At 43.6% G+C, this 15,163-nt stretch overlaps 1 protein-coding gene across 3 annotated transcripts in view; it reads right to left on the bottom strand.

Moving 5' to 3' along the window:
- The window catches only part of LOC101167278 (zinc finger E-box-binding homeobox 2), a 52,914-nt gene that overhangs the window by 15,328 nt on the left and 22,423 nt on the right, over positions 1-15,163 (bottom strand). For 2 of the 3 annotated variants that reach the window (XM_078939050.1, XM_078939052.1), the window contains exons 2-4: positions 8,046-8,273; positions 6,807-7,001; positions 5,144-5,358 (exon numbers count right to left, since the gene is read on the bottom strand). In XM_078939050.1, coding sequence (XP_078795176.1) covers positions 5,144-5,358; positions 6,807-7,001; positions 8,046-8,273 — 638 coding nt within the window. The remainder of the gene's footprint in view (positions 1-5,143; positions 5,359-6,806; positions 7,002-8,045; positions 8,274-15,163) is intronic. The other variant, XM_078939051.1, reaches the window with a different exon arrangement.

Here is a 15,163-nt window from a genome sequence, read left to right as displayed (position 1 = left end):
CTCTCTCTGACCGAGTTTGTCCCGCATTTACCAGAGACTGGGAAAGTTGATAAAAGTTAGAGGATCTTTTTATTTTTGCCTTGATGAAAAAAAGAAAAATATCACAAAGTTCAGGAGACCAGAGCAAACTCTAGCCCCATCGGCCCTGCGACAGACGGTCCACGGTGTACCGTCGTCAACACTAGCCAGGACGGCTCTGGAAACCCAGAGGGATACAGCAGGTTAAGAAAATGGATGGATGTTTGGATGGATGTTTGGATGGATGGATGGATGGATGGATGGATGTTTGGATGGATATATGGATGGATGGATGTTTGGATGGATGGATGTTTGGATGGATGGATGGATGATGGATGGATGGATATATGGATGGATGGATGTTTGGATGGATGGATGGATGGATGGATGTTTGGATGGATGTTTGGATGGATGGATGGATGGATGGATGGATGGATGGATGGATGGATGGATGGTTGGATGGATGGATGGATGGATGGATGGATGGATGGATGGATGTTTGGATGGATATATGGATGGATGGATGTTTGGATGGATGGATGGATATATGGATGGATGGATGGATGGATATATGGATGGATGAATGTTTGGATGTATGGATGTTTGGATGGATGGATGTTTGGACGGACGGATGGATGGATGTTTGGATGGATGTTTGGATGGATGGATGCTTGGATGGATGGATGTTTGGATGGATGGATGGATGGATGTTTGGATGTTTGGATGGATGGATGTTTGGATGGATGGATGGATGGATGGATGGATGTTTGGATGTTTGGATGGATGGATGGATGGATGTTTGGATGGATGGATGGATATATGGATGGATGGATGTTTGGATTGATGGATGGATATATGGATGGATGGATGTTTGGATGGATGGATGGATGGATGGATATATGGATGGATGGATGTTTGGATGTATGGATGTTTGGATGTATGGATGTTTGGATGGATGGATGGATGGATGGATGGATGGATGGATGGATGGATGGATGGATGGATGGATGTTTGGATGGATATATGGATGGATGGATGTTTGGATGGATGGATGGATATATGGATGGATGGATGTTTGGATGGATGGATGGATGGATATATGGATGGATGAATGTTTGGATGTATGGATGTTTGGATGGATGGATGTTTGGACGGACGGATGGATGGATGTTTGGATGGATGCTTGGATGGATGGATGCTTGGATGGATGGATGTTTGGATGGATGGATGGATGGATGTTTGGATGTTTGGATGGATGGATGGATGGATGTTTGGATGGATGGATGGATGGATGGATGGATGTTTGGATGGATGGATGGATGGATGGATGGATGGATGGATGTTTGGATGGATGGATGGATGGATGGATGGATGGATGGATGTTTGGATGTTTGGATGGATGGATGGATGGATGGATGGATGGATGGATGGATGGATGTTTGGATGTTTGGATGGATGGATGGATGGATGGATGTTTGGATGTTTGGATGGATGGATGGATGGATGGATGGATGGATGGATGGATGGATGGATGGATGTTTGGATGGATGGATGGATGGATGGATGGATGTTTGGATGTTATGATGGATGGATGGATGGATGGATGGATGGATGGATGGATGGATGGATGTTTGGATGGATGGATGGATGGATGGATGTTTGGATGTTTGGATGGATGGATGGATGGATGGATGGATGGATGGATGGATGTTTGGATGGATGGATGGATGGATGGATGGATGGATGGATGTTTGGATGTTATGATGGATGGATGGATGGATGGATGGATGGATGGATGTTTGGATGTTTGGATGTTTGGATGGATGGATGGATGGATGTATGGATGGATGGATGGATGGATGGATGGATGGATGGATGGATGGATGGATGGATGGATGGATTTTCCGGTTCCGGGTTACACAGCAGGACGTGTGGCGTGCCTCTCTGCGAATACATCTATCTTCAAATTACTTAAAAAGATGATTTTTCTCCAAAAAAGAGAGCTGACCATGCCCCCGAAGAAACCCCAGGAATATGAAGAGCTCAAAAAGTCTCTTGACATTATTCAAGAAACGCTGAAAAGTTTTATGGATCAAGTGTTCGCTAAGCTAAAACCGCTCTGGGAGATGATGGAAGAGTTCCGAAGATTTCGGGCTCAAAACGAGCAGCGAGAAAACCGGGTCGAGATTCTGGAGAAAAGACTGGACGATGTGGAACAGCAAGTAAGGATGAATAATGTCATTCTCACTGGAGTACCAATCAAGCCTCGAGCGAAGCTGAATGCAGCAGGAGCTAGCACTGCTAATGCTAGCGCTAGCGTAGCTAGCAGTTCTAATACGGAGTTCGGTGCAGCGTCGCTGGAACAGCAAATACTTTCATTTCTCACATCTAAAGGGATTTCCCTGGATCTCAATACCATCGAGACCTGCCACCTGCTCCCCAGGAGAACGGAGACGGATAAACCAGCGATCCTCATCAGGTTTGTGAATCACAAACACAAGCTAGCTTTGATGAACCAAAGGAAACACCTGAAAGGTTCGGCTGCTTATCTGAACGACCATCTGACCAGAAGGAATGCTGAAATCTCAAAACATGCACGGCTTCTCAGGAAGCGTAAGCAGATTGAGAACACTTGGGTTAAAGGCTGCAGGATTTACGTCAAGTAACTCGGTCCAGAGGACCGGTCCAAGGTTCTGGTCGTGAACACCATGAAAGACTTTGAGAATTGCTTGATCACGGTCGTCTGAAACAACGTGGAGTAATAAATCAAAGATTTGTAAATCTATGACGTAAATTAATAACAGGATATGATCGGCTAGTCAGTTAGCATGTATCCTTATAGCCTTCGAATGTAAAGCGACTGACTGCTAAAGTTAATAAAAGACAAGTCCTGAATATTATTATTCCTGTTCGACCCTAAACTACAATATCAGCTGTCTGACAACAGACCAGCCAGTTGCCCAAATGCCGGCATACATCAAAGAGCTCTGCGGCGGAGCTAGTGGTAGCCTAGCAGGAGCTATCGTGTGACAAAGCAGCCTAGTTATCATAAATCTATTGATATTTTTCTTATATTCATTGAGACGGTAATAAAGTGATCATTTTTGTTTTTCATGTTCCTTTTTTGAACGAATATGGGTCACAGAGACACGGAAGTTACCGCTGAAAGCGGCTTAGTTTTGCCGGCGTACAGAGAGCATATCCGCGTGAATGACTTATGACGTGAATAATTATTGCGTTCGAACGGATTAATTATTGCGTTCGAACGACATAATTATTGCGTTCGCACGAGTTAATCATTTCGAGGGAACGGAATAGTATTTTGAGGGAACGCAATAGTATCTTGTGGGAACGGAATAGTATCTTGTGGGAACGGAATAGTATCTTGTGGGAACGGAATAGTATTTCGTGCGAACGACATAATAACCTGTGGGAACAAGATATTAATCTGTGGGAACAAGATATATTTTTATATCTTAATGTCAGGACACGGGCTCCGTAAAAACAAATGATTAATCACCTTTGAAAATTGTTAAATTGATTGACTTTTGATGATAGTACTTCACTAGCTCTTAAAATTGATAAATTGATTCAAAAATCTTTCCTAATGTAGCATAACTTTGCACATGTTTTTAACTTTTGATACTTGATGAAATTTTTGCTATGAAAATTCCTGAAACAGTGTTGTGTCTATTTTACTGATATAGTATTATGTTTTAATATAATTTGCATATATTTCAGATGCTGCATTTGCCATGTTGATTTCTAAAATAGTTATTTTTGACGTAGTACTTAAGTAATTCATCTTTGGCATGTGCTTTATTGAAACCTTATGATTATTAATTCTGTCTGATAAAACCTAGGAACCGGATATTGATAAATCATGTAATAAAATGGTTATAGTATAACGGGGTGGGATTATATAAGTTCGCTTCCTTCCACTCCCTTTCAAGCAATATTTATTAATATGTCTAATTATCCTAAGTTTGATTAGTTACCGTATGAATGTATAACTGATGATTATATTGTTTTGTGTATTATTTCTATTTGATTGCTTGAAATAAACCATTTCAAATCAAATTCAAATCAAAATCAAATGTTTGGATGGATGGATGGATGTTTGGATGGATGCATGGATGGGTCCTTAAATGGTGGATGTGACGCAGTGACCTCACCAAAGTTCAAATATTTGAACTCTGGGCATGCTGCCCAAATCACGCCGTGCCGCTCAAATAGCGCTGCCTTATAACCTTTTTCACTGTTGTTTTTTATAAGAGGATGAAGAACAAGATCTGAAGCTATTGGCAGATTACAGCAAATCCCATTATGCTCATGGTGTAATTGGTGAATTGAATGGGTTTAGTTACTGACCTTAATAAGATTTATCGGTTTGTAAAAGGAATTTAACACCAAACAATTTGAAATAACGCTCTAACACAGCAGGTTTGCCTGCATATTGATCACCACACTTTTCCCTGATTTTGCCCTGCAGTGGCTAACAGAACTACGTGTGTAAATTATGGTAAATGGCGTATTCTTATAAAATGCTTTACTATCTTCCTTGAAGGCCCAAAGTGCCTTACAGTCCCATTCATCCACACACACATTCACACACTGACGGTGGCTCCGCTGCCGAACACTGGCATCAGCCCATCAGTCTGGGGTTCAGTGTCTTGCCCGTGACACTTTGACGTGTCAAAAAGTGCCTTTTTTGTTGCTTCAGGCAAGGCAGGAACCGAGCTTGTGATCTTATGATCAGAAGTTGACCGCTCTATGGCCCCACCACGGCCTCCCCCAAAGGCAACGAGGCCAGGGGCCCCTTGGTTAGGTTCACAGCATCAGGAATTCTCAGGAAAATATGCTGTGACATACATTACATGGACATGACTCAACTGAACAGTTTGAAAGGTCATCTCAGGGCATTTGTTGACATTTTTGGTCTAAATTTTGACAAAATGATTTTCCTATTGGAGCAAATTAAACCAAATTACTCTGAAGTGATCTGTTGCAAAGATTCATCCAAATGGTAAATAGTGGCAGAGCAAGTGCAGAAACACATCGACAAAAGTTTAAAGTACAAACATCTCTCGGAAGTTTCAGGTCTATGGGAAAATGAGAAGCTGACCTTTTCTCTTCCAAGCTTGTGTGTTGTCATATGACGGTCCAACAGAGAGCTGGAGTCAAAGGTGCCCGTGCACAGCTGGCAAGCAAAGCTCTCGTCGTTCCTCTTATGCCGGTTCATGATGTGCTCCTTCAGAGATGTCAGTCTTTTGTAGCCTCGTTCACAATACGGACATGTGAGAAGTTGAGCAAAGTCATCTGTGGGATCAGAGAGCGAGCCTAAGGAGGAGTTTAAAGGTTAGGAATGCATGCTTGAAACCATGTAAACCAATCATTCTGTTGTTTTAAAGTCATCCTTAATCTACCATCAATCTGTTTAACAGACTTATTTAATGAAACATTAAAGGGAAAAAAAGCTCATCAAGTATGTGTACAAAATGAGTTGTGGTGATCAGTTTGTCATTATGTTGTATCCTCATTGTTCATCATTGCTGTTGTGTTTTCGTGACACACTGATACCCGTTTTCAGCTTTGTTGCTAGAGATGCTCAGTCATTAAAAATGAGTAATCTTCTTCTCTGCGCGCTCCTCACACACTAACCACCCTCGTGTCCTCCTTCTCTACCTCCATGAACCTCCTCTTTGGTTCCTCTAGACCTCTTTCCTCTCACCAACATAATCACTGTTTCTCCTCTTAATAAGTCCAGACCATCTCCAAATCATCCACCCTGATCTGTTCCTCTGATGTCCTCATTCCTGATCCATCCTGGTCCCAAAGAGAACCACAACATCTTCATCTCTGCTGCCTCCAGCTCTGCCTCCTGTTTCTGCGTCACAGTCTCTAAACCAACAGCATGGCTGCTCTCACCTCACACTCCTACATCTTTCCTTTGGTGACACATCCATCTGGAACCTTCCTCCATCCGTTCCAACCTGCATGAACATACCTCTCCACCTCTTTCCTCCACTCTTGTTCTGTTGACCCTAAGAAGTTCTCCACCTTCTCCACCTCTGCTCCCTGGAACTACCTGTCCTCTTCAGCTCCTCTCATTTACACATGGATTCTCTGTCTGTCTTTCCAGAGCAAACCTCCACCTCTGTAGATGTTCCTCCACCTGCTTCCTGCTCTCACTACAGACCACAGTGTCATCTGCAAACATGAAGGAGCTCAAAGCTGATCCTTGGGTCAGTCCCACCTCCACCTCCTCTGCTTCACCTCTGCCTTCCAGCTCTCATCCATGTCCTGAACATCTCCAACATTCTTCTCTGTTGCTCCAGACTTCCTCCTCCAAACCACGGCTCCTCTCTCTGGATCTACACAGACACCACGCAGCTCCTCCTGACCTCCTCCTGACCTCCTCAAAGCAAACATCTGTGCTTCTCTTTCTCTGCATGAAACCCTCCTCCTGCTCACAAATGTACCTCAGTCTAGCTTCCACTACTCTTCCTTTTCCTTTATATTTAAAGATATTTTTATAGTAATTACAGTAATTGTTCTCTTCATCACCATCTGAGTCATCCTCACAACACTGCCCTATGCTGTCTGGATACACTTTTCTCAGCGACAACCTTCCAATAAAAAAACAAGCACCTTCATATCTATAAAAATCTGTCTTCTTTTCTTTTTAAAGCATTCCTGTAGTTGTCATGTTGCTGTTTTCAAGCTTTGCTGTCTGTATCCTGTTTTTTCAGTGTTATTCTGTCATCGTTCTGTTCTTTTCTGCTCACCGTGCTTGTTCTCTTTTGGGCTTGTTGCCTCCGCTGTTCTCAGTGTTTTTGCCTCCTCTGGAGCTTCTGGGTAAATAATGATGGTGTCACTGCGCTGAAGGTACTCAACAATGGCTGCTGAATCATCATCACTGTCTTCAAATTCCTCTTTCAGAAAGTAATCATTGGGCTTGGAACCTCGATCCAACGGCTTTGCTGAGTGCGTGACAAGAGTAGGATAAGAAAGTTACTATGAGATCACTCACAGTTTTGTATTTCACAGCGTCTGTCTGTCTGTCTGAAAAATCAGCTCAAGATAAGGAGGTAAAGTAAAATACACTTACATGCTTCAAAAAGATCATAAAACTGAACAGAGAAATATTTAAATAGAACGCATCTGACAGCAATTTTAGAAAAAATTACAATGCTATTTAATATTCCTTTTTAATCATGTTTACAGGCCCACTCCAATGAAATTGGTGTTTTTGGTGTTTTTAACATGTTCTTGTCACCTTTTTTCATGATGGAGGACATGTATAAAGGATTTAAGAATTAATCTCTCAGTACTTCTTTATTGGATGAGGAGCAGATGAAAACCTAATGTGTATGACACCGGTACTGCCATGGGCGGACCGAAGTCTCGCTTTCTCCGCTCCGATTCTAAATCTGTGTTTGCACTTGCAGACAAATAGATCTATGTTTGTTTTAATTTCCACGGTTGAGCTGGACTCTGCGGCTGGATACCTCTGATATTACTGCTGTTGTTTTTCTGCTGTGCTAATGTTAACTTAGCTTGTGAGGCACTTGTCGCTAGCGGTAGAGAGTGTGAACAAAGGGATGCTGGGGAATTAGCTAGGCTAACTTCCACGCCAACAGTCCCACCCACCATCCAAAAGCAAATTTCTATTCTATTCTAAAAAACGTCACAATATTTTTGATCTATAATCGTAAGCAGGCCTGTACAATAAATCGCAAATTTATTGTTATCGCAATTTCAAGCTGTGGAATACGCATATCGCTCAAGATGGCAAAAATTGCAATAAATGGTTATCCTAAATGTGCTAAAACCATCTTATGGCAGCTTAAAGTATTTAACGAATGAAATTAATCCCTTTATGGATTTGAGTGAAATGGAAATTATTTATTTAGTTGTTTTACTATTTGTTCATGTATCCCAAGTTATACTTACTTATTTATGGGGTGAAATAACATTCTGAAAAACAGGAGAGAAAACTCTAAACTTAATGTATGAATACTCACTGAGGTGGCTGCTGTCTTCACTTTGGACCTGGTAAGACAGCAGGCCATTGGCCTCTCTAGGTGATACATCCAGAGCCAGCAAACCACCTGGGCTAGCTGCCTCCTCATCCTCACTTCCTCCTCCTCCCTCTGCTGTCCTGCTTGAGAAGCTGCTGTCATCACTCAGTGGTGCTAAGTTGTCCTCGTTTGACCCAGAGTTTGTCTCCACCACAGGATCATAGCTAAGCACTAAAAGACAGAAATACAGGAGAAACAGCTGGATTTAAAAGGGGCTGAACTGGCACAATAGCCAGTCGTGACATTTTTGTGTGTGACTGTGAGTGAGAGATATACATTACAGTTTTTCTCCATTGGTTTAGCTCATCTCTTGAAACAGAAATTACATTCTGAAAATTCTAATATCATTTGGAAAACAGTCTTACTGTTCATTCATGCTTCAAAATTAAATTCCTTTCCCATATAAACAGTCAGTGCCACCAAAAAGGCAAAGATCCTTCTCAATAGCTTTGGCTCATTTCTTGATCAGACTGGACGTTCTCAACACTCTTGGTGCTTTTGTCAAAATAATGTGGATGGTTCAGCACAACACCATGGTTCACCTGCAAAAGCTCACATCTCTCCCAACACAATTCACTCATGTGTCAAAACTACATTTCTTTCTCATTCAAACAGTCAGTGCCCCCAAAATACTTCATCCCTTTGGCATTGTATAAGCACTGCAAGTCAGAATGATGACATGTTTGTCACTATAGCAGAGGACCATTGAATTATCCCTCATGTCCACCTCTCAGTCGTAGCTCAGTCCTTCATTGACGATGGTTACTTTACTGTTTTTGTATAGTTAACAGAATACAATTTTGTATAAAACTGAAAAAAGAAAAAGGATTTTAGGGTGAGAGTAGCCTCTTAGGTATAACAGCACACGTTGCACTCATACTGCCAAGGAAATTGTAACCATTATCATTCACACACATAAAGTAACTTTCATACATCGGAGTAAAAAGAAAATGTATACAGCATAATATACTTTATAATTTAAACACAAACAAAAAAACAATGAAAATGATCTGCAGCCTACAGTGCTGTAAATAATGCTTCAGTTTCATAACCAACAGTTCTTCACTGGTCGCTGTCCTCACCCTCCCTATCCTGGCCATCGTCCTCACGCTGCTGTCTGTCTGGCCACAGATTCTCGTCCACATCACAGCCTGAATGAAGGACGCCAAAGAGGCATACAGAAGGAAGCTGGAGGAGAAGCTGAAAGATGACAACATGCTGGAATAGCAGAGCCAGAAGGGCAGGAAAGCAATTTGGATTCGGCCTTAGTCTGGACTTTGTCCTTTGCTAAAATGGCAGAATAAGACAAAGAGAAACATGAAGACCAGAAAAAGCCAGACTACTGCAGACCGTGTCCAGATGAAGAAGGTGATATGGGGCAGGTTAGCTGGATTCAGGGTTGATAACTTGTTCATGGACAGACTCCTGAACAAACATGGCTACCACACTTTTCTGCAACAGCATGCAGTTCCTTCCTTCTTGCTGGTCAGGGCTTTACCAGCAACATGACGACCCAAAACATAAATCCAGTCTCTGCCAGAACTACCAGAGAACCAAAAGACGGTAAACTTGAACAACAAAAGGAATGGGCAGCGTAGTCTTTTGACTTGAACCTCATCGTGCTGCTGTGGGATGAACTGGACAAAGCAATCTTCAATTCCCAATGGGAACCTAAGCAGGAAAGGAACATTGGGAAGAATATTATTGAAAAACACCAAATTTGTTCTAATTTGGTTGTAGATAAAATGTCTTGGCAGTTCTCAGTGGATCTGTCTGTAAAGACATTGTCAGACTTTGCTTCTACTCGATTTAGTCGTGGATAGTTTCAGCTACGTTAGCGCAAAAAAAAAATACAGCTTAAAAAAAATTCATTACTTACATTTGAATGTAAACCTCTGCATCAGAGGACACCCATGTGAAAAAATGTGTTTATCTGCGGCACAATGCAACGCAGATCAACCTCTGCCGGGTTAGCCCTTAAAAAACCATTCTGAATAAATCTACCCTCCAAATGCCCCCACAATTGGAGGGATAGGGATAAGCCGTAGGGGTAGGAGTAGAATTCGGATTCAGCTTTTCTTTAAGTTAAACACAAGTTAAAGTTCTGTAAAAACCGGGTTTTCCTAGCAGGAACGTCAAATGAGCCGTCTTAACCTTTATGGACACTGAAATGTCACAGTGCAAACCCTAACCCCAATAGAAAGACATTGATAATCCATTTTTTCCATCAATGTACTGTTGCATCAACTTTAAGACGTAACTTACTACAGTTCAATAACCACTGTTTAACAACCCAGTTTTTGATAGGAATAGAACCGGTACACTCATTGTCAAGTGTGATCTGTCCTACAGTCTCTTTTCAAATGCTTTACTAAGTGTTGGGTGGTGCACAGTGAAGTCTCAAGACCTTAACCTAAAGCCATCATCAGAGAAGAGACAGTTTGAGCCTCACCTAAACATGGTGCAGACTGATTAGACAAAGTAAGACGAAAACACGGCTGCTGCCTTTTGATAAGAGGTGGCAGATGGCTGCATGTGTCTGTGTGTTTGCCGGACGTCTGAGGCGCAAACAAGTCCTTTCCTGTCTTGTGATCTGGCTCTAGACCATAAATAGCAGAATAAGAAGAGCTTTGAAACTTAGAACTTAAAGTAAAAAATATAAATACACAGTTTGACATTTAACATGCCTGTTTTGAATAAGATGTGCCTGTCTTGAATACAAAATTTCTCCTGTTAGCAAACTGTCAAAGTTGCATCACCGGGGTGACAGCGGATCCCCGCTTCCCTGCTGTGCGGCCAGTTTATTCCAGCAGCACCATGACCCCAAAAGGGATATAATGGGTTAAGAAAATGACGGAGAATAAGAGAATAAAGAAAGCTAACACCGAGCTAAAGTAGGCTAACTGGTGGCCGACTGTAGTTAAAAAGAAAGAAAATCAGAAAAAGAAAGAAAGTTGGGTATTTTGATACTACTGACGTTTATGTATTTATTTAATTGTAATTTTCTACAGCAGCAACAGTCGGCTGCCAGTTAATCTACTTTCACTCAGAGTTAGCTTCACTGTTTTTGTTTGGTTATCCTCTTAATATCAACCGATCTTGACAGACATGCACCTTTTTTTCCGTCCAATGAGCAGTGGCGTGTCTGCTACGGCTTTCTGGACTATTTCCACCATTTCTGGGTCTGAAACGATCCGCCGCCACCGACAAAATGCAGCCGGAGATCGCTGTGTCATCATCTGTTTGATTCCATTTTCAACAGATATAATAACAAGATAATTTCCCTGTTATGGGATCAATGACATTCTATAAAGTCCTATTTTATTTTAATTTAATAAATAAATAAACTTCTAGACGCATGAACAAATGTGAACAATCTGTTTCTGGACTCTATATTTGCCTGTGACCCTCTTATGTATTTTTGATAATTTGTTAACAGAAAATGTTCTATTTAAGACAAAGACAAATCCTATTCACACCAAAAATGTTCAACGCATCTGCCAGCAAGCAGCGGATGTCCTCTTAGCACCCTACCTGCCAATTTTAACCGCACCTTAGACATTTAAGGCCCCTTGGTGGGGAGGGTGAGGGGACATCACTGTGAGTAATCAGGAGATGTCCCCTCAGTGACCTACCTGCCAATTTAACTGCACCCGCCCTTAGTACAAACACCCCTCCCCCCTCAAAATACACACTCCAACATAAAACACACACACGTGCACACACACACCCTCACAAACACACATGCACACACACACATTTTGCAAGGAAGGTGGGACCTAGGACCATCTGTCCCCTACCCCTTCCCTGGTGGGGTGCCTGGAGTGCGGAGCGGGTATCCCTTGGGGGGTCCTGGCTCGTACCTGGGGTTGGGGTGGGGGGATGCCCGGAACTCCTGGGTGGTGATGGGGTGCTCGTCTGGGGCTGTGGGTGCCCTTCTCGGGTGGGGCCCTGCGTTGGGCTCTTCCGGCGCGGCGGGGGGGCTGCTCTCCTGGTTGGGCTGGGGCACCGCTTTCTTTCCCCCGTGCTTCCCTGCTCTCTGGCTCTGGGGGCTTCGCGCCGGCCCTGCTGGTCCTGGCCTGGGTGGCGGATTTGGTCGCCCGTGGGGTGATTATCCCCTGCCTGCTGCTGTGTGGCGTTGGGGGGTTCCGGTTGCCGCTGCTGCTGCGGCGGGGGTCTGGGTGTGGGGGTGGCTGGGCGCTCCTCCTCCTTCTTTTCACATTCCACCATCCATTTTAGAAGAACATAAACACTCACCTGAGCACAGGTGTTAGCTCACCTTTGCACTAATAGTTTGCATCATTGAATGAATGAAATATTTCACACTAGTTGGTTTTAAGGCATAAGTATGCGTGTGAACACTATCTGTTTTGTGTACATGTTGACATGTGGACATTTTTGCAGCTAAATGGTGTGTTGATAACATTTCAGTGTGTGTGTGGACAGGCCCCGCCCTTTTTTTACTACATTTGAACCTTACCGTAATGATAAACAACCAGGAAACCTGTCTGCTCTATGCTGCTTCATGGTCTTACCCCCCCCCCCCTCTCACTATCACCCCCCTCTCTCTAACATCCCTCTCTCTTCTTCCCTTCTTTCCTTTTCCGTCCGTTCCAACACCAAAGATTTTCAAACATGATTGAAATTAATAAAGTTTGGCCTCAATTACAAAAGGGGTTTATTCAGGCATACCTTTGGTTTGTCTGAAGATTAATAACCCCTCTTGTTAAAGTAAAATATGTCCAACACAAGAGGCCCTCAGCTCTCATCTGTCTGCCCAGCTGTTGGACAGGACAAGTTAAAAAAATAAATAAATGTTCAACGTAAAACTAAACGTTGTGTTCATATTTTTTCTGCAAATTTGTCCTCAAAGTATTAAAAACTACACACACACTTCACAAGTTAACATATCAACATGTACACAATACAACTACAGTTCACACACACATATGCACACAAACACACACATGCAAAGCATTTCCTTCTGTAACATACTATTTGTCCAAAGGTGAGCTGACACCTGTGCTCAGGTGAGTGTGTTCTACTGTGGTGGATGATGAAATGTAAAAAGAGAGGGAGCGTGCTCAGTCATCCCCACACCAAGACCCCCGTTGAAGCAGCATTGGCAGCCAGAACCCCCCGATGCCCACACGGTATGGCAGATCAAGTAAATCCACCTGCCGGGCAATCACGTCAGCCACCCAGACCGGGTCCCGTAAGACCGCCACAGGGGCCCCCAACACCAGAGAGCGGGGAGGCACAGGAGTACAGAGAGGGCAAGCTCCAGCCCAGCCAAAAGAATAGCCCCAGCACAGGGCCCCACCGCCGAAGAGCCCCCCCAGCCCCAGATGAGCAGCCCACCTCCACCCAGGAGTCCTGGGCCCTCCCCCAATCCCAACTCCAGGCACCAGCCAGGGCCCCTTAAAGGAAACCTGCCCACCACGTGGGAGGTCCAGGAGAGAGCAAGGCAGGAGCCACCCACCCTCGGGGGCAGAGGGGGGCAGTCCAACACTATGGGCTAACCAGGCTCACCCACTGTTGGAATTTTGGCACTCAAGGGCAAGGACCAGAACCCCCACCACAGGGACACGGACACCCCCAGGCTCAGATGTGATGTGGTCCCCGGGTCCCGGTCTTGACAGAGAACTCGAGGATCCCCCTCCCTACATGGAGAGAGGGCTGCCGGGCCCAGGAAGCCAGCACCCAGGAAACACGGCTGCCGTCGCCGAGGGCCTGGTACCACCCGCCAGGGATGGGGTAGGGGATAGAAGATAAGAGGTCATTATTTCTGTAATTTATGTGTGTGTGTTTGTGTTTCCTGCCTGCTCACAGTGATGAACAACCCCCCCCCCCCCCCCCCCCCCCACACACACACCAAGGGTCCTACATGTATAAGGTGCAATTAAAACCGAAAGCGGATGGGCCCGTTTCAAACCATGGGAAGGGAACCACTGCTAAGTAGCTCCACCCCCAAGATGCAGACTGACCCCTCCCCCATCTCCCTAATAAGTGTACGTATGAGAAGGATGGGTAGGACTATCTATCTATCTATCTATCTATCTATCTATCTATCTATCTATCTATCTATCTATCTATCTATCTATCTATCTATCTATCTATCTATCTATCTATCTATCTATCTATCTATCTATCTATCTATCCCGTCTGTCTGTGTATTTTTTTACCTTTTTTTTACTTCTCTCATGATTTTGACTGATAATTCTAATATATCTATCTATGGATATACATTTCTTTGTTTGTTTTTGTTTCGAAATAAAGTAATTCCAATAATGAGGTATAGTATAAAGTGTTGTACAACAGTTTAGCTCAGTACAAAAGTGGTTTGCAGAAGAACAAAAATAAAGCAAAAACTAAAAAAGGTGCTGTCACCATCACTGTGTTGAGTTTGAAGACCATCATCTCACAGAGATCATCTTGAGGACTGTTCAGTCTGAGGCTGAAGCCGACCAGACTGTCTTTGGTCTTCAACCTGCTGTTCTTGACAAATGGTCACTAGCTGTCAGGTATTGCCTCACTTCACACTGACGGGTCTTTAGAGATATTTTGATTTGTTCCTGGAACCGTTTGCAGAAGTGAAAGTGCTGATGGAGTTACTTTAATAATGACTCACATGATCTCCTTCCACCACAACCTGCATCTGGCAACCAACAGAGGAAAAGTCCAGCATCAGCATTTTAATGGCTCACAAATAGTAACCTTGTGTCTGACTGTGACAGTAAACTCTAGAAGGGACCAGCAAAGGCCTCACTGTAAACCGAGCACTGTCACTCACACAAACTCTTGGAGGTCGTGTCGTCTAGCCTGTTGTTGGCACAAAGCCTAGAAATGGAGGTCCTGATAAAGATGAGAGAAACGTTTGTTCTTTGCTGGTTTTGCTTGCTGCTGAACTTTCAGTGTACTTTTAACTGTTTATGCAGTTCATGAAACATTGCCACGTCTTTTCTTCTTCTACAGATAAGTCCTGTCAGTTGTCACACACCTAGGTGTGTCTGCATTTGACCCCTCCCCTGGGGGAGCAGTGAGCTGCAGACACAGTCGCG

Source organism: Oryzias latipes, chromosome 21 (genome assembly GCF_053564925.1).
Source record: "Oryzias latipes strain Hd-rR chromosome 21, Olatipes_Hd-rR_3.1".
Classification (NCBI taxonomy): domain Eukaryota; kingdom Metazoa; phylum Chordata; class Actinopteri; order Beloniformes; family Adrianichthyidae; genus Oryzias; species Oryzias latipes.
The sequence above is the reverse complement of the archived record's forward strand: the minus strand, read 5'-3'. Positions and strand labels throughout refer to the sequence as shown.